The sequence below is a fragment of the Neopsephotus bourkii genome, unplaced genomic scaffold (assembly GCF_033783945.1).
Source record: "Neopsephotus bourkii isolate Nb327-2 ecotype Australia unplaced genomic scaffold, CSIRO-AGI_Nbou_v1 NB_1749, whole genome shotgun sequence".
Lineage (NCBI taxonomy): Eukaryota > Metazoa > Chordata > Aves > Psittaciformes > Psittacidae > Neopsephotus > Neopsephotus bourkii.
The window spans coordinates 3735871-3763839 of NW_026902223.1; the positions used below are offsets into that span (position 1 = coordinate 3735871).

The following is a 27969-nucleotide window of genomic DNA, read 5'->3' on the forward strand; positions in this document are numbered from 1 at the left end:
GCATGAAAGTCTGCCTGTCAATATTCTAGTCTAATACAACAGTAGCTGTGGTTCCTGATATAATTTGAATTAATTGTGCACCCTATGGTAAAGCTGTTCTTTGCCATAGCAAAAATGAGAGACCTGGAAACAGAGGTAAAGAGGAAAAATGAGTAATTCTGTACATCTGTGCTCTAAAAGAGTTCTCTGTGTCAGGAAGAAGGGAAATATTTACTCAAGGATCCGCTGAGGTGAAATAGCAAAGGTAATTTGTCTTTGTAAATGGTTAATCGTGATTTAAAAGCCCCCATATTGACAGGAACTGCAGGATAGATGTCATTGGAACTTCTTGTTTTTTTAATACACCTTAAGAAATTAAACAAAGCAAATGCATTTGGTGGCGCCCTCAGGAAAAGTCCAGTCACTTCCTGAACAGTAATCTGCCTGTGAGCAGCAGATAGATTCTCATTGTTTGCCATTTCCAGTTTCCAGTAATGGGAACGATTACTTGATCCAGCCAGTTTTTGAAGATCTGGGAATATTTATGCATTTTAATGGCAAAATTTTATCAGTTTCCATAAAACAGCCACAGAAAAACCCATAACCTGTTTTTGGTACCTGAAGGCATCACCTCTGATGATGAATATTGTTTTATTTTGGAATTAAGCGTGTGTGTTCTTCAGGAACGAGATGTATCTTGCTCTTCTGGTGATTTTCTTGCAGTGTAAGTTTGATAACTAAATATCTGGGTGGGTACATGTGTTTGTGGTTTGTTGGGGGTTTCTTGGGGCTTTTTACTGTTTCCCATTACTGTCTGAATCTGTAAGCATTGAAAATACCACGTCTCTCCTTTTTTTTTTCCCCAGGTTCAGAACTTTACACTCAGGACAGAGGTAGGTCATGAGTTTTCCTCCTACAACATGTAAATAAGTAATTTAACTAATGGTTCAGTGGTTGGTGTGTATCCATAGCAGAGTTGATCTGAATTTGCTGTACTGTAGCTCAGTACAAAACTTGGCCATGTGAATAGCTGAACAAGGTGTTATTGGGGATGTTCTTGCTGTAGTGTTTAAATGAGAGATGTGCTGCTCATACTTTAAAAATGTACTTTGTGATATTTTTCCTGGAGTGATTTGCTTTACTCTGAGGAGAGATGGGAGAGGATATTTAGTTACTAGCATTTTGGTTTGGTCTTTGAAAAAACCCCTCTCATGCCCGCAGGCAAGGAGGTAGGATAAAATTACAGACTGTAAGTTAAGAGAATTCTCTCTTGCTCCTTTTTCTTGCAAAAGAAAAGGCTGTGTGTGAGCAGAGTACAGAACTTGTGTTCTGAAACTAATGCCTTTACTTTGTGCTTTATCATCTTGCTGACTTCCAGCATGTACATTCTGCATACTTCCTTTTTCCATCACTAGAGAGAAAAGCTGGTTCTTGTTGTCATGTAGTCTATTCACATGCAAAAAAAATGTACTATTTTTGCATTGGTTTTATGCCCAAAACTCTCTCTAGCAAGGACAGTTTATAAATAGCTGTTACATGGCAAGGGACTCCTTTAGATGCGGGAGTTTTCCTGTTTTAGAAGCAAATTTCCAGTACAAATCCTGACTGAAATGGGCATACCCAAAAGCTGTGGGTTCTCTTTCTCTATTTCTTGTTGTGTGAATAAAAATATTAATTATAGCAGGATTCTAATAATTATAAAAACTGAAGCTACAAATTCATTATTATTGATGTGGTCTAAACACAGAAGCACTATGTATATATATTAATGCTATTCTAAACATTATTTCATAAGGTGCTTATCTATGTTATTATTTTTTGAATAGGAATGCTGTATTCGGTATATTTTTGTTTTATAGGGACTAACACATCTAAATTCTGAATTAATTGAAAGCATTGCTTCTGGCTATGACTCTGGGTTTGAATTAATCAGGGTATTGCTAAGGACTCTTCAGAGTATGATTGCTGGACTTCCAACAGCATCAAGTTAGGCACGTACATGTTTGCTTGCAGCACTTGAGCCCAAGTATCTTCTGTTGTGCTGTAGTTATCCTAAACTAGAGATTTAAGATGATCCCAAGCTTGTGAGCTACATTTAAAGTGAAATTTGCTGCATGACATACCCCTAACCTTATTTTAAAGGGAAAAATACTGAGATAATGCTAACTGGGGATGAATTGGCTTGTGGTTTAATACAGCTCTAAGCAGTTCGTTATTAAAATGCATCAGTTTGAGATAGCAGTATTATGTTGGATTAATTGAAAATAAAGATAAATCTTATTTCTTTTTTTTAATTTTCCATCAAGTTTTTACTTTCAACACAGTTGAAATCGATGTTCAGCCGTCTGTCAAAGTCAAGAATGGAGCTCCCATGTCAATTATCTGCCATGCTGATATTAGCAAAAGTGCTGATTTCCAGCTGAAGCATAACTTTACAATTTTTAAGGATGGCAAGCTTGTGTTCATGACTGTATCAGACAAAGATGATGCTCAATATGAAGTACCTATGGCTAGATCTTCAGATACAGGAGAGTATGAATGTACTGTGGAAGCAGGCGGGAAGACAAAATCAAGTAACTCCTTACATGTCTGGGTAAAAGGTGAGTATTCCTTCAAACATGGCAGTTGTCTTAAGATACAAAAAGAGAACCTGGAAAGTAATAATAGTGCTAAATAGGATATCTTGCAAAGTGGTTTTTATCCATAGACTTCATAGTACTTTACAAGACTTTAGTACTAAATCCTCATGGTAAGGCACAGAAATGAAATAACGATCCCAAGGCTACATGGCAGAGCAGTGATAGTCAGGAACGCAACCTGTGCTCTCTGCCCTGAACCTGTTACTAAACTAGAGAAAGTGTTATGTGTGAAAGCTTGTGCCCACAGATCATGAACATGATGGAGGGCTGGGTAGTTTGCTGGAAAAGCTGGAAATGTATTAAGATGCATTGAGATTCTCACCTTGTGACAGCCATTGCCAAAGCTATTATCAACTCTGGACTAATGTAGTAATGTTATATCAGTCTTGTCCTTTCATCTCTTATAAAAACAGGGACCAGCTCCATCTATACTATTTCCAGCCATGTGTTCTTGACTGCAAATGACATTTTTCCCCATGGAAAAGCAACACAGAAAGAACTCGCTCAGCATTAGTTATAGGGTTGTGGAGGGCTTGTAACCTTTTTTTTCAGAGGCCTGTACTTTTAGGTACAGGAGCTCGGATGGCATTTAGTTTCTTTGCTTGCTCATTTCTTAATAGCAATAGGAAACACTGAGGAAGTGGTCTTACCTTCAAAACACCAACTTTCATACTTTCATGCATTGTATGGAGATTGTATTGCCCTCTTGAAGAGACATTTTGTTCTTCTGAAGGTGCCTTGGCATATACCCACACATCAAAGGAACTGTCTTCAAAAGCTCAGTTCTTACAAATTATTTGCACGTCTTCATTAGCATAGATCACTACCAGAGTCATCAGACGTAGTGTTTATTTCATGATTATGCAATGTTCTGTTTTGTTTTTCTTCTTTTCTGTTCTAAGGAATGACCAAGCCAATCCTCACTGCTGAGAAAAAAGAAGTTTTAGAGGGTGAAGTTGTGAAATTACGTTGTGAGCTGCCAGAAGAAGTTCCTCCTTTATACTTCTATTTCCGAAAGATAAAGATGAATTCAACACCTAAAGAAAAATATGTCTTTGAAGCATACAAAAATTATTCTGAAGTGGAATTTTCTGTTGAAGAAGGAGATAATATTTTACAATTTGACTGCTTTGGTAAGAGACATGTACAACGGGAATTTGACAGCTCAGAACACAGCAACAAAACACTTGTTACAGTCAGGGGTAAGTTGCTTAGCTTTTCTTTTTACAAGTCTTTGCTTGCTATAATTAAGAAGTTGGGTTATGAGTTTCTATGTATTCTCTTGCAGAACCATTTATAAAGCCTACTCTGAGTGTCAGGCCCTCACGTAATATTACAGAAGGAGACAGAATACAGCTTGAATGCTCAACTGTGGTAGCCCGAATGCGTGACATCGAAATCATACTCCAGAAAAACAAAACAATACTGAACAGTGTACGAGATGAGAAAGTTTTGAAGTACTCTGCAGTAGCTACTCTAGAGGACAGTGGTGAATACCTGTGTAAAGTGGAGCAAGGGAGAGCATCTAAGTCCACCAAAGTGAATGTTGTTGTGTCAGGTAACACCTCTATTCACTCAGTGGATTAACATTTAAGTTTAAATTCAGTAGAACTCAAAAACTGAAATAATATTCTCAAATAACACATACAAAAAGTGGTTTCAAGTGATTGCTAAGTTATGTTTTCCTGAAAATATTATTAAATTAAAATAACATGATTATTTTTCCCCTAATTCTAAACTTTCACTATGTCCTTGATTCTGTATACTTTGACATAGGTAGTCATATTCTTTTAGGCTCAATTTGAAAGAATAAATTATTTTTTCTATCTTACAGAGTTATTCCCCAAGCCAACACTGGCTGCTTCTATGAATAAGCTGGATGAAAACAAAGAGTTAACTCTGAGCTGCAGCATTAGTGGCTTTCAGAAAGCCAACTTCTCCATGCTGCGGAGGAATTCAAATGGAGATGTCTTGTTGGAAACTTCTAGAAACTTAACAATGAGAGTTAGTGTGAATGATACTGGATCCTACATCTGTAAAGCTGAAGTAAAAGGAATAGTCAAGGAGAGCAAACCTGTAAGGATAAATGTTTATGGTGAGTTGATACAGAGGTTTAGAACCCAATGGTATGGGGGGAAACCAAAACTATAAGCTTATTTATAAGCACATCAATTGACAGAATCAGTCTGTAATCCATGAACTAGCAGGGTGTCTATTTGTTCTGGAAGTATTAACTTCTGTGAGATGTGCTTGTCATCTGTAACTGTAAAGGATTTGGCTTATCATGATCTAATCAAGTCAGACTTTTCCAGGTCTTCTTTCTCTTCCCTTGATTATGCTAGGTGCCAAATAAGCTGGCATTCATTACCATTTGCAGGAGCTGGGAATGTTCTTCAAACCTTTCACTCATCAGTTTGATCTGAAACTCTGTCAGTGTCTGCCTTGAATCCCTCCCCATGACCCTCCAGGTAGAAAGCCGTGAGAGCCAGAGGTCATCTGGAGAGTTCTACTCCAGAAAAGCCAAGGTTTTTGCTATCAATACAACCCCCTCACCAGCACACTTAATTACAAACACCCTAGTTTCCTTCCCTCTCATGGAACAAGCACAGTTAGTTCTCAAGTCTAAAGGGGGTTTAATTTCCCCATTCAGTTGTGATTTGCTGTGCTGCAGAAGCAGAGGTCCCTGATTAGGTGCTGCAGGATCTATCTCAGGTAATACATGTACTGATACTTACATGTATTTTTGCTCTACAGACTTACTCCTTGGGTCAGAGCTAGTTCTGGAGTTTGGATGATCCATAGCTGTGTCACTGATCCTCTTGTCTTCCTTTATGTTCTCCTCGTATGCTATTTTATTCTGTTACATATATTCTATTATCTATATTCTTGTTTTGTTCAAGTTACCCCGTGCTTCCATTCTAGCAATGAAGAAGAGCTTCCCAATATAAACTGTGTGCGCAGACTAGCTAAATATTGTGTATTTATATGTTTTCTATAAAATAATGTTGTGTATCTTTCAGCTTTATGCAGTGTAATTTGCAACCTTTTTTTCTGTTATTCCCCTTTTAGCTCCAGTCTCCAAGCCAACTCTTTCTGTTGTCAGTGGTTTACCAGAGGTGGTGTTAGGGAAGCCTCTGCAGTTAATCTGTCGTTCAGCCAGGGGAACACCACCAATAACATTCAAATTCTACAAAGGAAACGTAATTAAGGAAACAGTCATTAACGATACATATGCTATGTTCTTGGATGAAAATGTTGGACAAAATGACAAAAAGGGATACAAATGTGATGCTAGAAATAATCACTCCAGTGGTGTGAAAACCAGCAATATTCTAAACGTCACAGTAGTAGGTAAATCTGTTTAATTCTTATTCTGTCTAATGCCATTTTTTGAGTTTTGAAATTGTAGCAGAAAATGATGGACTAAACATAATGGATGTGAAATGTTTACAAATTTTTGCTCACTTGAATAAAAAATAGTTGGAGTTTGGTATCTCCAACCGTTTGTTGCTGGAGTAAAAACCTTGATAGTGGTCTGAATCAAGTTAACTACAACTGAGGTTATGTTAATGCTAAAACCAGCTCTGACTTGAAATCTTACAGAAGCTGTTTTAGTAAAATGAATGATTCAGAATTTCAGAGCAGATGTTTCCTCATGTTTGATTTTCATAGGACTGGATTAAATATATGCCTAATGATATTAGAGACAGTCTGATTTCAGTCACTGAAATAACTGATGTAAATTCCTAAATGCCTCTGTTAATAGCTGCTCTTTTCAGAGGCACTGAGCATGTGTTTGACGCCAGAAGCTGCAGTGGCAAAGTAGCTCTGAAAGTCAGTTTATTACTGTGCCTATTAGTAGCTTATAGTTACTATATGTGAGCAAGGTCTCTGATCTGCAAATATGTGTGAAGCAGAAAAGGAACATTCCTCTATGAGGGAAGTTGGTAGTTGAAGCTTTAAAAAGAAGATGATAGTGAGGTTTCATGTGACAGTTAAAGCACATAACACTTACAAGCATTAAAGCAACTATTTCTACAATACTGCATTTTATCATCAGGGTTATTCCTAATAGTGCTAATATTTGTTTCCTTTGTGCCTTCCTCTGTAGTGCCAATCAGGAATGCCAGCCTGGGCAGTATTCCGTATGGAGAAGTGGAGGAAGGCAGTGAGACCGCTTTCCTCTGCTCTGTGAAAGAAGGATCTTGGCCAATCCACTTCAGGATTTTTAGAAAAGCTGATCGTGATGTTCTTGTATTTGAGCAAAGTGAACACGCTGACAGAGTCATGTGGCGCAAAGGCACGATGAGCAGGCAGGACACTGGGACATACTACTGCGTGGCTTCTAATCGAGCTAATGTGGATGTGAAAAGCCATCCAATAACCATCAATGGTAAGCTGACTTTTAGGGTAAGCTGCATGCTATGTCATCATAACGGTTGAGGTTATGTTGTCTGGTATGTTACTAAGTGTAACTCCGTTACTTTTGTTCCACCATTGTCAGAAGTTAAAACAGATCTATTTATAAACAGAGGTTGCCTAACTTGCGTAGGAAAGTTTAAAGGAAGCTCAAAAGTTGAAGGAGACAGATACAAGCTGAAAGCAACCCGTTGTACTGAGGTTTCAGTCACAAAGGGGTGGCTGACTAATGAATTTTGCATGCAAATCTCTGTAAAGTTCTTCCCCAGTGTGTAAGAAGGCCAATTTGTAGGAAAATGAAAGGTCAGGAACTGCAGAAGTTGGCCATGGTGACCTGTCACTGTACATACTCTCTTCAACGTGTCTTTCTTATTTCCAGTCATCTTAGCATCTTGGCAGAAAGGAGTCATTGTTGCGTTTGTCCTGATACCCATCGCAGGAGCCGTGACTCTCGCTTTATGGTGGTTTTTGTGTAAGAAGAAAAAGGGTAATGAATGGTTCCCTTCTATTTGTGACACATGTATTACAGCCAAACTTGCATTTGTTCCAGGAGCAAAGGCTGTGGGGTGAGGCTTTGGAGATGTCTAAATACAATTTTCACTTAACTTAGAATCTGTTTCAAAGTGCTGGGTGGGCTGAGTTCAGCTACAAGTGTGCTGAAGCTTTCCAAGTGTATTGGGCAAAATGGGAGCATCTAACTAATGGTACTGGGAAGTCACTAGTAAAGCAAAGGCTATTGGAGACAGGCCAGTATTGCATTGTTCTGATGCAGTTCTAGGTCTGGAATTCAGTCCTGTGCAATGTAGAAACAGAAGGGGCCTGAGGGATTTTTGGGTTTAGATCCCTTATAGAGCTGTGACAATTTGATTTGGGGTCCTAGCTCAGGTGTTACTGCAGTGCTTCTCTGATCCTCGGGAAACAAATTTGAGAATATTGGGTTGTGGAGTCCATTTTTGGTTGGGGTTTTGTTTGCTTGTTGTTTTGTTGGGTTTTTTCTCCTTACAACTGCAATACATTCTCACATAGGGATTTGTCTTTTATCATTAAGGTGTTCTTTCAGATCTTGTTCTGTCAAAAACCAAGTAAATCTTGTTAATCCTGTGATACACAGTACATTGCAAAATATTAGGGAAAATTTGGGGTTTCTGGATCTCCCAGACTGCTTAAATTGGCCAGGCTAAAGTCTCAGGTTTGGGATCTCAGGTTCTCTGTGCAAGAGACATTTAAGGGACTGGGTAATAAATGGGATGTAAGCCACTGTGTAATTAATTCTGTGATAGTCAAGAGAAATGATTCTGACTTAGGTAGATAATCACTATACTTTTGCTTTTTACTTTTAGATTATTTTAGTTGTACAGTCTATTAATAGATGCTTTTATTTTTCTCTTGTCAAGCTAAAGGACCATCCGTGGAGATGTCTGGGTAAGACGGCTTGCTGTCCTGGTTTCAGCTGGGATAGACTTAATTTTCTTCCTAGTAGCTGGTACAGTGCTGTGTTTTGGATTTAGTATGAGAATAATGTTGATAGCAACAACTAAACCATCAGTGTGTTAAGTAGTGCTTACTCTCAGTCAAGTACTTTACAGTTGCTTGTCATCTGTCAGTGAGGAGGGGTACAAAAGGCTGGGGGGGAGCAGAGTCAGGGCCACAGGGATATTCCATACAGAGCAGTATAGAAACTGACCAGAAAGGTGATGGTGGTTAACTGGGATATACTGGAAAGTGTGGAACCTGAGCATGTAAATGGTGCATACCCCCCTGGTTTTGGCTGGGATAGACTTAATTTTCTTCCTAGTGCTGGTACAGTGATGTGTTTTGGATTTAGTACTAGAATCATGTTGATAACACACTGCTGGTTTAATTGTTGCTCTGTGGTGCTTACTCTGAGTCAAATACTTTTCAGTTGCTTGTGGTCTGTCAGGGAGGAGGGGCACAAGAAGCCAAGGGGGGAGCAGAGCCAGGACAGTGAGCTGAACTAGCCACAGGGACATTCCATAACATAGAGCATCATGCCCAGTATAGAAACTGGGGGGGGTGGCCAGGAGGTGCTGATCACTGCTCGGGGATGGGCCGGGCATCAGTCAGGGGGTGGTGAGCAATTGTATGGAGCATCACTTGTTTTACTTGGGCTTTATCCCTCTCTCCCTCCCTTTCTCTCCTTTTTTCATTACTATTATTGTTATTATATTTTATTTCAATTATTAAACTGGTCTTATCTCAACCCATGGGTTTTACCCTTTCCTGATTCTCCTCCCCACACCCACCTGGGGAAGGTGGGAGAACTGAGTGAGCCTGTGTGGTACTTAGTTGCTGGCTGGTTAAGCGACACCACTTACTATATAGTAATGGTGAAGTATTTCTGTTTAAAGGGCTGGAGGCCTTCCGCCATATGAATATAGATTATTATGGCACACACCTGCAAACAATAGATGGTTGTGCTTCATGTACCACCTGCTAACAACAACAACAGGATGAGGAAATACTCTAAAAATAGGTGAAAAAAAAATCCCCAAACAGCTTAGAGAAATAGAAGAATATCAGGCTTGCATTTGAATGCATTTAGGTATGGAATTATAAATGCAGAGCTCTTAAGAGTAATGGAAGAGGGAACATTTTTGGCCTTAAAATTTGCTTGTGCTTCTCTTAAAGAGAAAGGCAAAATTTTAATTAGGTTTAATAGTTAAGACTATGTGGTAGTTAGCATAGACAATGACTGATCTTTGCTTAGCATCATGTTTTTGTTGACTGCTGTTGGATAATTCCATAAACTTTCATTTGCTTTTCAGTCCTGCCTTGGCTACTAACTCGGCAAGTGAAAAACTGACGAGACAGCATAATGATGGAGACTACTATTCAGGTGAGATATTTTGCTGTAAGACTATTAGTGGGTTGGCTTAATTAAACACTTATTTGAAGTTTTGGACATACATGGTTGCTGTTTGGATAGGACCCAGTGTTTTGGGATTACCTGGCAGAAAGTTACTGATATTCCTCTGTATCTTGTATCATTTTGTACAGTTTTTTATGAGCATGTCTTATACAAGATTGGTTTATAAGTCTGCTCAGGCACTTCTACCAGGCAGTCAGTTCAGAATATTTCAGATGAAGGGCTCAAGGTTCTGTTATCAACAGTTTTAACACAGCTGCAAGAAAATGATTTCAGAGAGGAAATCTAAGTTGTGGCACACGGACCTGTGATGTGGCCACAGTACAGTGATATCAACTTGCCATGACTGGGCAACTCTCATTACAGTGCACTTCACAAAGATGGGTGGACATGTTGCAGAGCACCTGATAGAAACACAATTCCCCCTGGGTGTTTTTTAGCTGATTGCTTAAAACCCCCTATTCTTCTCACTTGTGTTTATTAATGTCTTGGGTGTGAATCTAGAACTAGAATTTCTCATATATAAATAACCATAATGACAATAGGAATTGCAGCTGTGTAACTCATTAATTTGACTGGCTACAGTAAATGTTTTGCCAGCTCAACTTTTGATTATTTTAGGTTCAGGTTACACTAAGATATTGAAAATTATATGAAATCAACAGATGAGAGTAAAGCTAATTTTATACTTAAAGAGAAAACAGAAGAGAGGAGCTGGAGCAGAACTATGGGAAAATCTCAGATAATTCCCTGCTCCATTCATGTTGCACCGCTTCTGAAGGTGTTAAATTGAAAGTAAGAGTTTTAGGCACAATTTGCATGTCCCACAGTTTCAGAAATCTGGCTTGAGTTGGTCTACTGCCTTTGGGATTGGAATGACCTAGGAGTGGGTTGGTCTTACAACTCTTAGCAGAGTAACTTACATCTGCCATAAGTAGGGCCTGATCCTGCACCTATCAAAGTCAATGAGGACTTGTCCATTAATTTCAGCAGCAGCAGGATCAGGCCCACAGCTCAAATGAAGTATGCAGTCCTGCAAAGAAACATCTTCTTGATATTTTTGGGGCAGGACCTGACCTTGAGAGTGCTGAGGTGGAGTACACTGAAGTTGAAGTATCAACGCTTGATCCTCACAAAGGTAATAAACATTCTGGCCTCTATGGTTATGTTTTGGGAGCAACTATGGGCATACTGTTATTCTCTGACTCTGGTCTGGTACTGGCACTTGTGAATGTAAAAGCAGGTTGTGTTTTCTGTGTGACAGTTTCATGTTAAGTAGTGCTTCTCAATGCTGTGGCAACCAAGCTATTGTTCACTGCAGCCCTTCTTCCCCTGGGATTCTCTTGTGAACTTGCCCTTTTCACCTGCATGAGGCTGTGCAGAGCAGGGCTCCCAGCTGGAACTCCTAGTAGAAGGCAGCTTGCTGTGAATCGTCATGTTATAGAACCCAAATTCATTGGGAGCCATTTGAAGTTAGCCATGGGGTAGGATAATGGAGAGAACAGAAAGCAGCGGAATTTCCTCCTTTATAAAGGAACCGGTTGAAGGGTGAAAGCTGTAATTCACTTGTGACAGAGAAGGAAGATAGACCAGTGTAGATTTAGTCCCTCCATTTGGAAAGGCCTGGATTTTGTGGCACATTAAACACAGAAATGAGAATACTGATGTCCAGACCACTTTGGATCTTACCTGTAGTTCTTTGGTAACAGTAATGACACCTCATAGCATGAGGCTAAGGTATGTGTCTCTGCAACCTTGATGGAGGAATGTCCACTGACATTTATTCTCAACACCCAAATGCACACTTCAGTCATCCTCTGTCATGTACCATTGTGTTGAAAACTGTTGAATATTTCCAAAACTTATAAAAGGTTTCAAGTAGCTGTGAGTGACTAAAACCCGTGAGGGGGATTTATGCTGTGCTCTGGCTTTTTTGCCTTAGCCAAATGAGAAGCAGACTGAGGAAGAAATAGAAAAAGTAGCTTTTTCCTGGTAGGAAGGAGACCACTCACTTATTTCAGAGACCAAAGGCATGATTGCTTAGTTAGTAATAGAGATGTTTGGGCAGAAGCGCTCACTCTTGCTTGGCAGCAAAGCTGTGCCAAAACTGCCAGTCCTATTCTTTCTCTGTTTATACTCGCTGTTATCATTCATCACAGAGTTTTCCCTATGTTCTGAGCGTGCTATTTTTCCACCTCTGCTAAATTCTACACTGAGATGCCATAGTTGTTGTACTCTTTTTCAGAAAAGGGCTAATACTGAATTGTTCCAACTGTTTCTGAGGAGGCACTATACAATACAGTGGTGTAGAATGGTAAAGATACGCTACTTCATGATTATTTAAATTAAAAGCCCTATAAAATATAAGATCAGCATCTCTAAAAATAGCCTTTTCATCCCATCCCTGATACGTAACACCATTCCACTATGCCAGCCTAATAAGATAGCATCTATACTATGTAGCCTGAACCCTGTTAAGATGCAAAATAATGTTTATTAGACAGTGTGTAAATGATATCAGATTATTTTAGCTGAATGCTGCCTCATGTTACAGACCTATGTCTGACACACAGAACATTAATTGATTCTGTAAGACTCAAGTATATTGAGATATGATAGCTCCCTCATCTATTCCTTTGTGGCACCCAGGACACAAGTGAATGCTTGGCAGATGCATGCTTTGGATATGTAAATAGCAACTGCACTGCAAGTATTTAATGTGTTAATCTCTCAGAGCATCTTGAGGGTGCTGTTTAAATGACAGGAGTTGTATGAGACCAATTTGCAAGATTAATTCTTTCAGCTCTGCACTGCCTATCACAATGAGAACGCGGTGAGATTTAGTCTTGAGAAAAGAGAAGCAAAGCCAAGTTCCTTTATATACCTGTGTAATAATCGTGTGTACCCAGAAAAAGAATTCAGCCATAGGACTGCCTCCGGTCCTGCTGCCACATTGTTGTGACTGTGCAAGTTTTGTTTAAAATCATCATAATCTTTCATGTCTGTCTGTGGGTTACGACCAACCCTTCTTAGGGAATAGGTCTGTCAAATTGTCACCCTCTCACACCTCTTTAGATTGCACTTACTTTCTGAATGAAGACAAAGTATATCACGCTTACCTTTTCTCTAAGCATTCATCTCTCCCCTGGCAGGCTGCACATACATTCTGATTCCTTCTGCCTTTTGAGGAACTCCAGATTTCCTTGGTCTCTCAGGACTAACTTAATTTATCTTCGCAGTCATTTGTTCCTCCTGCCACTGTTGTCAAAGTTAATACAAATGTTCATCTCAGGAGTCCTATTTTGTGTGTTGTGAAAGACTACTGCAATAAATGCTGCAGTATCTAAGCTATTACCGTAGCCTTTATGTCACTTTTGGGAATCAGGAATAATTGAATGTCACCTCAAAACAAGTTTACAATAATTGCAGAAGGGTGAACATCTTGGTTTTGACAGTAAAGAACTACTTACATTTGAAAACAGTGTTTTCACCCCGATTTTCCAGCCATGTCTGCATTACCTGCTCATTTCTGAAGTACCTTTTTAAGACAGTGTAATGGTGAACAGGCTATTGCATCAAGAACTTTATATATACTATGCTTCTTCACTGTCAGGGTTCCTTACAGTGTTACAGATAGTGAGTGGTAAGCTTGGTAGAAACAAAGTTTTACTGTTTCATTTTAAAACTTCCATGTGGGAATAACTTGATACCTATTGTTTGAAGTAGGGGTGAAGATGCCACACAAATCCAAGGCCACTCAGTCTAGCTCTTATTTGGGGTAGTCATAGTGGAATGTTAGCTTGATATTTAGAAGAGTGGCAATTCTAGAGAATGGTTAACTGAATACTTCAGGAGATTATATGCTAGCCAAAAAATATAGTGCTTATCTTTTCTAAAACCTAGTTGTGCAAAAAGTGATTTAGACCATTTATTGTTAATCCAAGCAAAACCAAAGGCCGGTGCTAAAGTAAGATCAGGAAACATCCCTGAAGTGAGAAGGGAGAGAAACTGCTCATCAGGGCTGAGTAAGAACATGCTCCTTCTTTTACTTCATGGCTGGTTACTTACCTGCAGGGTGGCAACACTGTAAAGTTAGTGGAAACAAAATGTCAAATCAGCCAAGTAATTTCTCCAAGCTCATTTTTTTCGGTGCTGAGGCACCGTGTGGAAAATTAACAAAGAAAATACCGTGGGCAATGGCATTTTATCACAACTTAATGAAATGGTCTGGAAAAAAAACAAAACAGGCAGGCTGAGGAAATTCCTCCTACCGCTTCCCACAGAGCCAATAGGAGCAGATTTAGGACTGTCATCTGCTAACAAATGTATTCCAAACAAAATGAGCTGTTAACATTCTGAGAAGATTTCTTCTTCCTTCACTGGGAAGTGAACTGATGACTTAAGGAATAGCCCATAAGCACATGAAATGTGCTGCAAGTTCTTAAGACTAATCTGCAAAGAAAGTCAGTGCCAAAACTGAGTTTGGGAGCTGTGATTAGGCCCGCAGTGAAGTGTAACTGCTGCTGTCATTGAAATTAATCACAGGTTTGCAACTCAGTTCTGATGTGTGAGCTCCCAGCATTTAACGATGCTTAACCGAATTAAAACAAATGGAATTAGCTTCAGGAAATCAGAATGTTGGGTTCTTCAGCAAGATGCAGAGCAGTAACAGTCCTGATTCTGGAACCGGCTGCAGATCAGTTTGCCTGAATTGTTTAAATGTTTTTTTAATAGCTAAAGTACAGGGCTCTGTCTCCAGAAATGTGAATTTTCTCTCCAGTTTCTTGCAGTTTTTCTAGTTCTCACTTTAACTAGAAAAATCTCACCTCTTGGTTTATTGAAGAGCCACAGAAACTGGAGATGATATTGATAGAATTCTGAGGTTGTCTAAGATACTCAGTTTAACTGAAATGAATGAACATGGCTAAACTGCTTTGAGATCCTTGAACAGCAAGCTCCTAGACCCTGCCTGCACAGGCTTTATACCAAATGGAGAAAATGATTTTAAATGCACAGAGTTCTATAGCACTTTGCTTTACAATGCTGGCCCAGGGATTCTGTACCTGGAAACATGCAAGAAATCAAGGAAATTGTTCTAATCTCGTACCAGCCAGAGCTGTGTTTAGAATGACATAGATAAACTGACACACAGCTCTGCACCTTCCCTGCTGGGGTAAGTGCCTGCAGTTTGGAATTAAAACTCAGATAGCAAAAAGGGAACAGCTTTTGGCTTTCTGTCTCATACAAAAGCAGAGGTTTACAGGGGTCTATTCGTAAACCTAAGGGATGGAAAAGTAGTGTCTGACACTAACATTACATTTGTATCTCAGCTGTGTCCTTGGAGGCACAAATCCTCCCTGTCTGCTTTTTCTCCTTAATTTCTATCTTTCTGTTTTTCCAAAAGCCTTCTTAGCCTTCAGTCTTGCTATGTCCGCTTGATCTTAGTGCACTAAGGGAATAGTCTACCACCTGAGGAACTGAGAGGAGACCTTTCCCAGATAGCACCTAAACAGAAGCTGCACAGTGTGAAATCTGCTAACATTCTTCTGAGACACTTCACAGAGAACAGCAGATTCGACTTTTGTGTGTGGGTGCCCAGGCTAGTTGTCAAAAGTGTATATAGTTAGTGTTCCAAATGGTAGATCTCCTCAGGTATAGGATCCCTAAATCCCTAGATCAAAATAAAGGTCTTCCAAGTGATCCAGAGGAACTCTTCTCTAGTAGCAGATGTCTCAGTAAAATTAAGGCAGTATCAATTTGAGAAGATGATAAGAATGTTAAAGTCAAATGTAGAAAAGGAAGCCAATTTTCATTGTCATTTTTATGCAGAGGGAAAGACATCTCCCTCTCAGAACCTTACAGGCTGGGTTTGGGGAGGGGGTGTGGTTGCTTTTAATACAGACTCCACAGGCTTGTTGCTGCTTGTGTAACTACTTCCTCTGAAAGTAAACCAGTGTGTTCTGTTTGTGTAAGGAGCTTTTCATAAGGCAAACAAAAAAAGAAAGTTAAAAAAGGACAAAAAAGGAAAATAAATTGATTCTGTGCCAATACATTTTCCAGCTCCTGTACAGAAGGGGACTGAAACAGTTTATAGTGAAATCAGAAAAGCTAATAATGGTAAGTAAGCTAGTGAAAAATTAAACACATAAAGGAAGTATTTGTATAGAGATAGGGGTAAAATTGTGAGTTTAGAAGATATGTGCCATAAAACAGAGATGCAGGTCACATAGGAACATGCTGAAATGCAGCTACAAAACCACAGGTGCTGATTAATTGTACGCCACTTCCATGGTTTCCCATAAACCAATCATAATTAATGCAGTGAGATTAATATTTGTAACATCTAGTTCAGCACCCCATCTGTACTGTATCTGACATGTAGTTAGGCCATACATCTGGTCTGAGTCCAAAGCTGAACATGCCCTCTTAGGGAATAAGATGCTATGCTGTGTTACTCAAACTGCTCAAGAACAACACTTCCCCTCTTAGCTGAGCATATTTGCCATGAGTTATAAAATATTACACTGCTTTTGGTATAGCCCCAGCAAATATCTATAAAGCCTCTCACAACAAACTCTAAAACCCTTTAAAGCAATCTGATCACTTCAGCAGGGTGGATTGTTTGTTTTAAGAGCCATGAAAAATTGTCTGAGCTCTATGTGCCAGCTACTCTGCCCTTCCACCTCCTGTAACACAGACTTTGTTTAAGGGCATTAGCAGCTTACTAGCAATTATTGACTATAAATGTTCTGGCACTAATGAGTTCAGAGACAGTAGGTTAAAAGCGTTTCTTCGTAGTTTGACAGAGACTAAATCAGAAAGGATTTCCTTTCCTCTCATTGTGTTAGGAAGTCTAGATTTGTAAATATTAGGGCTGCAAACTGTTGAGGTTTTGTCCCCATCCACGTTACCAAGTGGCTTTGTTGTGTGCCATTTTTAATTCAGGATCATTGTGGTTTAATTTGCTATTTTTCCAAGGGCTTTCCCACCTGCTCTGACACAGTTTCTAGGGAATCTTCCATGTGAGGGTCTCCAACTACTTCAGAAAACATTACTTAATTTTCCCTTGTGGGGACTTATAAAGCAGTTTTTATCTCAATTTTGCAGCTGAATAAACAGATTAGGTCATTCAGTTAAGGCAATGTGTTTAGAATGTGACAACACTGGGAACAGAAATTCAGAATCCCCACTCCTGGCTTGGTGCTGAGCCTGTGCCTTGGGCTCATTTGTAACAGCCTTGCAGCTAAAAGCAGAATACCCTTTACACTAAAGAATAGGACACAGCACTTCATGCAGGGTAACCTGGCAGCATCATGAGGAAAATCCAGCTCATGTTAGGGCTGAGCCCAAAGGTCACCAGTGTTCTGAAACATTTCCCAGTGAGTGTGAAATGCACCTACAGCAAATGGCAGAATCTGGCTGTATAACCCCCCCTTGCTTTCTGCCAGGGTGTGAAGCTGGTTATTACACCTTTCATCACTCCTATTTTTGACATGATGGAAAGTGCTATGCACCAGAAGCATGTTTTGTGAGTTGTAGTGTAAACTCAGGGTTGGTACAGCAGAGATAGAATTCAAAGCACTTACAAGACTGTACTTGCCTAAAGTGGGAACTGCAATAAAATGAGATACGATTGAAAGAGTGAGGTGAATTAGCCAAATGATATGCAAACACCCCTTAATCTTGCAGTCCACCTGCTCTTTTATGCATAAAGTTCTACCGTTTCAGTTATTCTTGGAAACACAGTAACAGTTTATTGTTTTAATCACGTCTGTTTTTCCTGACTGATACACAGGAAAAGTGTTTCAATTAGATAAGCAGTGCATCACATAACTGTGCAGTTGCTTTGGATAGCTACATCACAGGCTATTTAAATGTAACATTTACTTTGATTTTTGATAGGCTGTGTGATTGCAAGGTGGGAAAGTATAAATGCAGTGGAGAATCCCTAGGAAATAGATCTAACTTCTTCAGTACTTTCATATATATTAATGTAAGTATACCAAAGGCCTGTTGTGAAAGATGTTGAACATTACTAGTGGGTGAAGAAGTTGGTTTACCATTATGATCTTTGCTGTGTTTGAATATTCTTTAAGGTTTTTGAGCAAATGCCCAAGAGTACCATCTGCTTTGGGAAGTTAATGGTTCAGACAAATGTGTCCTCTGGGGTAACTACCTGAATTTGGGAATTGTTGTTAGCTACGGTTTGACAGAGTTAACACCTAAGACCTATGTAACATTTTATTATGATTTGTTTCTGGGTAACTGCTGTGGTTTGGGTTTGTTAACTAGAATTGAGTGCCTCATGAACAATTTTGTCTGTGCATTCTAGAAGTTGTGTCCATTAGGGAGGAAGCTGAAGAGCTCTCAGTAGCTGTTATGTCTGATGCAGTTCTTTGTGACTGAGCTAGAATACTTTTCCTCTTCATTTTCTGATGGGTCTGACTGCTGTCCCCATTAAGGCAGATGCCATGTCAGCAACCAGCTTCTCTTGTATTTTGAGTTCTACAGCAATTGCTTGTCCTTATCCCAAATCATGAACCCATAATGCAGATAATGCTTTGACCTTTCCCAAGCTCCAGGCCTTTGGCAGTGTGCTGAGCATCTGCTGTTACTCCTTTTCTTCTTATTTTCCTCGTATGTTATCTCCTGTCACTGTCATTTCAGTCTCTCCATCACACTATGGTAAGACTTTCCATCCTGTCTGCTGCACCGCTTTCTTTATTCTGAGCACCAGACCTAAAGAGTTCTTCCAGTAAAGACAGAGAAAAACAAACTGTCAAATGCACATTTCAGACCCCAGAAGACCTGCATGTGGTTAAGTACAGTTAACCTGTTAACAGTAGGAAAAGCAGGATATTTGCAACATTCAAGTCTAGTCAGGTGTATTTTGATTGCAAATAAAATACAGATAGAGAATATCAGCCTCTTTATTTGGACACTAGATTTCCTCTGATACAACGAGAGGTTTAAGGAGGATGCTGGTCACTAGCATTGTCTCTGGAAGCAGATCAAGGACATGAAGCTGTCCTTGCATTGTTAGTGAAAGGTTAGTTGAATTCAGAGAAAGGTTTAGTGTTTGGGAAGCTCACCCCCATACTGATTTAAAACCTTTTCTTGACCAGTAGGCTGCTACTTCAATAGTTTACATAAAATACCTAAAGCTTCAAGCCTCAGCTTTAACTCAAACCTTATATTCAAATGGCAGTTTGGGGGATGGTTTCAGTTGGTACTGGTAAGGTCTATAACAGCTTTACCTAAATGTCCTTCACACCTACCAGGATGAACCAGTTTCCTTAAATACTGCTTTCTCCAGTTGCTCTATGAAAAGGCCAGAGTATACTGGAGTTCAGGAATATCCAGCCAGTCCCAGAGTTGTTGCTTTTTGTTCAGAAAGAACTGAGACAGTCCAAAACTTAAGCAAAACAGGCAATTGTCTAAATCAACAGACTGCCAAGAATGATAAAGTGTCTGTGGCTCTGCTGCCTACTTTGCCTGTGCTGGAGTCCCAACAGGCCAGGCTGGCAGCTGATGCTCTTCCTGAGGGAAGGGTCAGGATGTGTCAGATACTAAGTTCAGCTGCATGGGTGGAGGCTCTTTTAGATGCATGATTTACTTCCATGACAACTTTCATCTTCCCAAGAGGCAGTAGGGGCAGGAGGACCAAGCATCTCCGTACTGGTTCTTTATCTTAACTCCATCCCTTCCCTCAGCATTGATGTGAGTTCTTGGGGCAGCACATTTCCGTTGATATTGCTGAGAAGCCTAGAGACAACTCCAGTTCACAGATTTCCCTACTTTTTTCTCAGGGCACTCATCATGGAAGACAACGTATTAGTGCATTCTTGCTCCTTCAGTGAACTCTGCCTTTGGTCCGTATCAGATCCAGAGCTCACAGAAGCTAGTGACAGGCTTTGCACTGATCTTGATGTGCACTGAATTGAACTCATAGTGGCTTATTGCAAGATAGCTACTTCTGATTTCTTATTAGGAAAATGAAAATCTAGTGAACAAAATGCAGAGCCAGCCTCTATGCTGCTAAGTTTGGCAAAATGAATTGGTCACTTGCAAGCAACTGCAGTGGTGAGACAGGAAATTGTAAGAATCCTATTGCAACCAACAATGTACTATGGAAAAATAAATATATCCCAGTGGAAAGAGGCATGAGAAATCCCCATTGCATTCAGTGGTTTGGAACAAACTATCAGAAATCAGCTCTAGCAATCAGGAAATCTGCTCAAATACTTTCCTGCTGCTGAGCCTCAGGCTTAGCACCTCTGTACTGAGCCAGAGTTCCCCACTGAAAGCCTTTTCCAGCATAAAGAAAACTCACAGGGTCTGAGGATTCGTTACGTTATTCAAAACTCAGGCCTTATAAGCACATGCTAATTGCAAGCAGTCTGAAGTCATACCAATAACCTGTTCCTTCCCCAAAATAAAACCTCTTTGGATCTTTAGATTTCAAGACATATTCTAGACCAAAGCCTGGATCTGTGAGACATTGACTACAGACTAAAATGCTTAAAATAGCCAAATAGCCTCAGCCAAAAATTAGGCAAAACCAGATGGCTTCAGTAAAGCACAAATATGCAGGGAGCTTCTGACCTTGCCTGAACCTCAGATTCAAAGCTGAATTGCGTGCATGCCTCTGTGTAAGATCTGTTCCCAAGCTGCCTGCCAAGATTCTCTGTTAAAAGCTACTGCTCCAGTCAAAGGCTTGGCAGAATGTAGTATGTGTTTGTAGTTCAGCATCTTCAGCTGATGATCTAGCATCTCACCTTTCACTGGTGCTGGAGTTGGGTTTGAGGTGGATTATGTCTTGCAACTGGTTTTAGGCACATACTCTTTCCTCTATAACCTCCAGCAGGAAGAAGGGGCAGAGCAGGTGGGATGACAGTGTCTTAAATTCCTGCCATTAATATATTCTTTTGTAAAAATGTGTTCCTTGAATTTAAACCCTCACCAACTAAAAGCAATAGCAAGAGTTTCAATGCATCAGGGATCCAGAAAAACACCTACCATTATCACACTTGGGGACCTTTTAGAAATCACCAGCACAAAACCTTCATCTCTAATTCCTTTCATGAAACCTGCAGCTTCTCAGTTGCCCTGCCATGAAAGCCTGACCAATTTTTCTATATATGACTAGAATCCAGAATATCCCATTTACCTGGTTTTGAAAGGGAATTACGTGAAAATCTCTCTGTTCTCTTTCATCACAAGAAAACCAGTGTGTTTCAGGTAAAAAAAAAACCTCATATTTTTAACAGGAATGAACTAAAAAGGTTGAGAAAAGATCTACGTAGCAAAGAATGAGCAAAAGCACCATACACTGTGCTTTCATCGGGGTCTGTGTGCTGGCTGGCTTGATTGGTTCCTTTTAGAAGTCATACAGTCTTTCAGCAGCACTTTCAAAGGACACAGATTATGAGATTCTCCTGGTAGAGATCTGACACTTAGCTAGAAAGCCACACTAGTTTGGATCTGGGTGACAGATAACAAGGAGGCGGGATATCTGTTATTGTAACCTAGTGGCTTTGGGGTAGCAAACATCCCGTTGTTTGAAGTTTGGAATTTATACAGAATTCCTCATTTCCTCCTTCCTGTAAGCACAATACATTGTGACAGAGGACTTAACTACAGCTAATTAATACCTCACTTCATAAACCTTATACAGAGTTTTGTCCACTTAAAGTCAAGCTTTGATGTAGCACTGGGTCAGCAGGGGTTTTGTTCACTTCTGTCAGCTTTCAGGACTCACAAAGCTTTTATATGTTTCCCATGTAGTTTTTTGTTTCTTAGCAAACTGGCTAATTTTGCCAAACAGTGAGATCAATTTTATACTGAAGTTTATGCACTGGTATAAGGTGCTTTAATCATAGAGGAAGGAGAGAAACAGACTTTGGCATTATCATCTGCAAAGTGACATTCACCTGTGTCCAGCTTCTCATTACTTCTGCTGCCTGGCAAAGGGGTTTCTAAAAGACCTTATTAGCATCTATTTATGGTAGAAGTACTTTTTATGATATCCTTCATTTAATGATTTCAGAGAACTTTTGAATGCACACAGGTGGTGTGTGTATAAGAAAAAACAGATTCAGAAACTATCCCACATTTATAGGAAAAAATGCTAGCAAATTAACCCAGAATCCCAATCCAAATGCTCTGCACTGAGCATTAGATGAATTTCCTTGACACAATCTCTCTGCACTGAATTTGAGGTACTCTTCCTTCAAGAATCGGCACTTATTTGTGTCACATATGAAATATCTTTAATAGACCGGACAAAAGAGCACTTTAAACAAGACTTGAAGTCCTCTTCTAAAAGCAGAGTTACTTTCCTCATGTCTCTAGATTGCCTTACTTTCAGAGGGTGAAGAAATAGTTATGTTTTAGTATTCCGTGAAACATCTGAATAGATAAATTACTTCACCCCAGCTCCCAAAATACTAAGATCCAATCTTAAGGTTCACTGATCCTAAATGGAAACAGCTCAGCAGCTCTCAGGCTTTCACTGGGAACAAGCTCTTTTTTAGTAATAAAACTTCAGGTGTCTTTGCAGGCTCTCACTTGGCTCTGAAGATTGTATCCTATACCGGATTTCTGCAGTATGTTATTTTCCTGGCAAGGAATTGGAAGGGGAAATATAATGCTCATGAGAACTTGCCTCTAAAAGGAAGACTTTTTTCTTGTCCAGTAACAGCTTGTCCTCTCTGTAGAGACTTCTGCTCTAAACCATAATCAGGAAAGCTGTCGAACATGTACTGTTCTATGTGGTCATTGCAAGGACACTGGTCCCACCCATGTACTGGAATTAAGCTAGTGCTTGGATACTTCTTGGGACCAGAGCTTGAACCTTAGTTGCAGGCAGCAATTTTACATCATTGCAAGGTGAACCAAAAATGTTAGATTAAACATAAAAGTTTATTTTCTGGACCATAGAACCAATGACTCTGCAATGGGCCATTTCGTAATTTATATGTTGTAGTTTATTTTGCAAGCAGTCAAATATAGGGAAATTGAATCAAGGTTATTGTGTATCTAGTGAGATAATGTTCAACTGTTGCTACCTTTTAATGGTTTATTTGTTGTTGAGTACCTTTACTGGACAGCTACTGGGCAATCCCTTCATATAGGTTCTTACTGATGAGGCTTTCAGTGTGACATTTATAGAATGGTCAGCTTGAAAAGTCCATGGAATGACTGATATTTGGTAGTGCTGGTACAGGAGGCAGATGATAAATAATAATCTTCAAGCATTTGTGCTGAACACCTGCACAGCTCTGGACACATGCCACAGATATTCATGCTGATGGAATGGTACAAGGCTGGGGATGGCTGCTGCTTGCTGCAGGTCCTCATGGACCTGGGGCAGTCAAGATTTGCACCTGTTAAGCTGATTGATGTATCACTGGGGACAGAGCTGAGTTCCAGTCCCATCTGTAAAGTCTGCACTGAATCTCCTTGGGATGTGCCTGCTCTCTTGCACACACACACACATTCTGTGATTGGAATATCCAGAGAAGTGAGATCCTTCCTAAGATGTGAAATGAAGTTTTTACCTTGGAGTACGCAGCTATGCCAGTTGTACTGCTGTAACCAGGAGATGAGAATAAAACCATCCATCCATGGAGGATCTCAACTAAACAATGAGGAGTTTTGTGAGGGTTCTGTAGGTGGTGACCAGCTTTATAGGGCTAAGAAGCCAATGAAAAAAGATGGATTTAAAGAAAAAAAGAATAAATGTCCTGAATGAGCTGTTAGTCTTCTCTCAAAAGATCTAAGAGGCAGGGAACTTACAATTCAGGCATACTTTTATGAATGTTAGGTGTCTAACCCAACCTAAAACCATGCAGACAGGGTGTTTTTCTGCCATCCACTTTGGGACTTTGGAACTTGTACTTAAACAGAAAAAGACAGATTCATAAATAAGAATCACAATAGCACAGTCTACGTCAGCTTATGGCATCCATTTGAGTTTTGAAAGGCTCCATCAACACTCACATCCCCATGGGATAAAAAGGCAGCCCATTGTATTATTTACAGACACTGGCAGTGCACTGAAGGTCACAGATTCTGTTACGATAAACAGACGTATGTTAACAGGCCAGTCAGGTTTATGGTGTCATTGTCTCTCTTAGTTTAACGGTTTGTTTTTAGTCTTTGCTCTCTATTTTCTAAATGTAATTGGAGCTGGACCCTCTTGTGGGTTGCACCAGGCATTCCTCGGGGAGACCCAGAGAAGAAAGTGTGTCCCTGTCCTGCACAAAGGGGAAAATGGTCAAGAGTGGCTGTGATAGATGTCTGGTGTATGCTCAGGGAGGAGGTTTTGTCCTTTTCCCCCCCACCCTACGTATTTTATAATGGACATTGGATAAAGACTAAAATTTTGTGAAGATTTTGTTGTTGTTTTTTTTTCCTGTGGCCAAAAATGAGAAAAGAAATCTCTTCATGGAAGTATAATGAGGCTGCTTGAGAGAAAACACACTGACTGCCCCATGTGGATCACTTTCATCATAATTAATTGGGCTGTTAAAGCTTATAAACCAGACAATCTATGAAGTAATAATGTTAGATTCAAGGGAGAAAAGTGTCAGCTGAGGGCAGTGTTAACAATAGGAGAGTAATAAAACCAGTTATTCTGTAAAACTAATCCCATTTGCAGAACCACCCCAAAGAGAAGTCACCTTTATAACACTTGCACTTCTTACTTGAATTTTCCTAGAATTAGCCTTACTCAGTTCACATCCGTGACACTAGCCACTCCTTAGATGCTGTTCTTCATGTGATAACTATTCCTTTTTCTGAATTATTAGTGCTTTAAAGGACATAGCAAAAAACCCAAACCCATATCCCCATCTTCTGCTTTTTAAATTCTCCCTTCTGTTCCCAATAAAGCCTGTGACAAAAAGATCCCTCTTTTGAACTTTCCAGAAAAGTGACCTGAAGTTGGACTGGACAGATAAAGTTCTTTACGGATTTTCTATACCCCCTATTTGCCTCTCAGCTCTTTTCAGGCATCATAGAATCACAGAATAGTTAGGGCTGGAAAGGACCTTAAGATCATCAAGTTCCAATCCCCCTGCCATGGGCAGGGACACCTCACACTAAACCATATCACCCAAGGCCTCATCCAGCCTGGCCTTGAACACTGCCAGGGATGGAGCATTCACAACCTCCCTGGGCAACCCATTCCAGTGCCTCACCACCCTTAAGGAAAGAATTTCCTCCTTACATCCAATCTAAACTGAGTTCAGAAGATAACAGGGAGCTACTAAGGTGCTTTCTATCATTATTTTCTTGCAACTGTGTTTTTTCTGCAGTTCATTTTGACACAGTGATTAACTGTGATGTGTCTCAGAGGTTTAGTCCAAATGAGGAGTTGTTGATCCCACTCTTGGAAAGGAAAATGCTCCTTATAAAGTGATCAAGAGGTTTAAGCTTCCTCCCAGCTGTTCTGCTTCTTTATAGCCAAATGAAAGATTTGGCTCACAGGTGACGTTGCTTTTGATCTGCCACTCCCTTAACTTGTGAGGAAAAGGCCTTCAGGAGCCAGGCCGGTCAGCTGGCATCTTAACCACACGAAATGCCAGATGGATCACTTAGCTATAGTGACTGTCAAAAAAAATCATAGAATCTGACTCTGGGAAGTAATAGGTATTCCAGAAGGGTGGAACAAAGGGGGCACCACAGCAGAGAGGAGTGTTTGGCTAAGACCTGTGTTTTCAGAGACAGGAGGACATGCAACCTTTACAACTACTTCAGTAATGATGGTGGAGGCTTGATGTCAGATCCTGATGTCGTTTTAGCTCTCTGAATTCTGCATTGATCTTCCAGAAGTCAGGCAAAACCGAGTACTATGCTGTGGAGAAAGACTGAAGGAAATTTTAGTGAGTGCTAGCACTGCTCCTGTGCATTTGCCCCTGCATAAATTCTGTCAGAATAAAAACAATCCTTCATCTTCACTAAGACACCATTACAAAATTGGGCTCAGGGCTTTAGTAACACTGTGTACTGACAATAAACGTTGTGTTACACAGAGGCATTGAAAGCGTTTGTATTATGTCAAGAAAGGTGGTGCATTAGAAAAACAATCAGTTCAAGCTTGAATTACTTGAATTGTATGAAGACCCAATAGCAGTATAGGTTCTGACTGATTTGCAGTCCAGAGCACCTTGAACCTGAATGTCTTTTAGGTCATTTAGTAAGGAGCCTAAAGTTTTGAGGTTGGGGGTTGCTTCCTTCTTTCTCCTCTGTTTCAGAAATCTGTATCTCAAATGCCATCCATAGGAAGTATTTGCAAAAAGAAATGAATTGCTTAGAGAGGAACTGGGAGGAGGTTTCCTTCCTGAAATCAGAGCTGGCAATCTTTCTAAGTTATTTAATGGTCCCAGTTTCTGAAAACATATTGAAGGAAATATCTTAACAATGAGATAGCCCCTTCGCCAAATACTAATTGGTATTGTGTCAAATTTACCTCAGCAGTATGTTCTGACTTCGTACCTCCTCCTCTCCTGTTACCTCTCAGATGGGTGTTTGTTTGTTTGTTTGATTCTGTTTTAGGGGTACACGGAAGGCTGGCAGCCTCGGTCAGAACACAGAGTACTTTTAGCTGTCTATTTGTTCAGCCTGAGAACGCACCCTCTGAGACAGAAACCTGTGCAATTTAAATCTATTTGGAGAAATTTCTGGGTTTTTTTCAGCTATTTTTTCATCTTACTCAATTGACCTCAGAAGTATTTCATTAAGTTCTCAGTGGTGTTATTTCAGATTGCCGGTACAACATACCCAGTTCTGAAGGGGGACCTGGCATGTGTTTAACTGTGCACAGCACCATGGCACAATAGTTTCAGACAGGAAATGAAGATGAAGGATGTGTCCATTTAAAATGGGGGGGGGGGGATTTCAGGCAGTCAGGATATGAAAAAACAAGGTGAAATAAACACTGAATTATAAACCAGGAATTCCTGCCTCTGACTCATGGGGCAAATCCTTTGGGGGTAAGTCCACAAAAGGAATGAGGCGCCTCGGTGCTGACAGTCTAAACTATTAGGTTAGAGGCCACCGTGTACCCTTAGCAGGTATTTGTTGGGGGAAGACTTGCTTTGACAACTGATGTCAGGAAAAACTTGACAGTTGTGAATTCTCGGTGGACAGAATTATTTCTGTCACATAATGGAAAGACAAGGAAGTTTGGAATCTCTCTCTGCCCTTCCCATTAGCTAGCATAGAGGACTCCTCTGTCTTCACACTGCCTTTTGTGGTTCTCAGTGCCAGCTTTCTATGTCCCTGCTGTGTACTGAAAATAACCTACTCGAAGGAGCAGTCTCTTGCAGAAACATGGTGTCTCAAAGATGAACACTGCATTGCTCACTGTTGAGATACCCAAGTGCTTCTTAGGAAAAGGTTTTCATTCTTGTGAGACTGAAGTTGAGCATCGGTTAGTAAATAGGGGATCTGACTTTCAGATTTGTTGAGTGCCAGCAATTCCTTAAGAATCCAACTTTTATCAGTAAGTGCCCAGTTGCAGATGTTGGTGATTAACAGTATTGCATTGTAGCCTGTAATTGTTAACCTGACTCTCCCACTGTCTTATTTCCTTTTTTGTCAGATGCAGATAATACTAATATCTCCCCAGGGAACTGAGGGTATTTATTAGTTCATTGTACAGTGCTCTAAGGAATATGTTACTATATTTAATGTTTTTGTATTGATCAAAAAGGACAGGAGAGGGCAGGCAGACATGTATACTCATATTTTTTCTTTCTTTCTTTTTTTTGGTCTTGTCATCAACAGAGAATACAAGGGCATCGTGATGCTACTTAGAACTGTCATCTCAAAGATCAGCTGGGAGAAGAAAACAAGCCAAGATGGAAAATGTCGTGAAAGTTTCAAAAGCTCTGCAGCACTTATTTATGAGTTTACCAGGCTCTTCTCTTCAGAGTTGATTTCCTTAGAGGGAACAATAGAGATGTCCCTAAAGCATTTAATGGAAAAAATGACAAATAAAAATTCTAACAGGAAAGTGGCTCTAGAAACCACTGA

General features: G+C 40.0%; 1 protein-coding gene across 5 annotated transcripts; it reads left to right on the forward strand.

Moving 5' to 3' along the window:
- On the forward strand, positions 1–27969 carry PECAM1 (platelet and endothelial cell adhesion molecule 1). Of its 5 annotated transcripts, XM_061377075.1 has the most exons (15): positions 2–703; positions 846–872; positions 2286–2579; positions 3521–3820; positions 3907–4176; positions 4453–4713; positions 5688–5969; positions 6730–7011; positions 7417–7524; positions 8432–8459; positions 9824–9894; positions 10994–11062; positions 15985–16041; positions 17827–17917; positions 27721–27849. In XM_061377075.1, the coding sequence occupies exons 1-14, from the start codon at positions 670–672 to the stop codon at positions 17874–17876; spliced, it is 2133 nt and encodes a 710-aa protein (XP_061233059.1). In that variant the 5' UTR covers positions 2–669; the 3' UTR covers positions 17877–17917; positions 27721–27849. The 5 variants fall into 5 exon arrangements, 4 of the variants coding, with proteins under 4 accessions (XP_061233060.1, XP_061233059.1, XP_061233061.1 ...); XM_061377076.1 differs by lacking the exon at positions 17827–17917 and having other exon boundaries at positions 1–703; positions 27721–27969; XM_061377077.1 differs by lacking the exon at positions 15985–16041.

Excerpts from the sequence above, each read along its gene's own strand:
- PECAM1 (XM_061377075.1), top strand. The coding sequence starts at position 670 with ATGTATCTTGCTCTTCTGGTGATTTTCTTGCAGT. Across the intron at positions 7,012-7,416 it reads CCATCCAATAACCATCAATG|TCATCTTAGCATCTTGGCAG; the intron begins GTAAGCTGACTT and ends TCTTATTTCCAG. Across the intron at positions 11,063-15,984 it reads AACGCTTGATCCTCACAAAG|CTCCTGTACAGAAGGGGACT; the intron begins GTAATAAACATT and ends TACATTTTCCAG.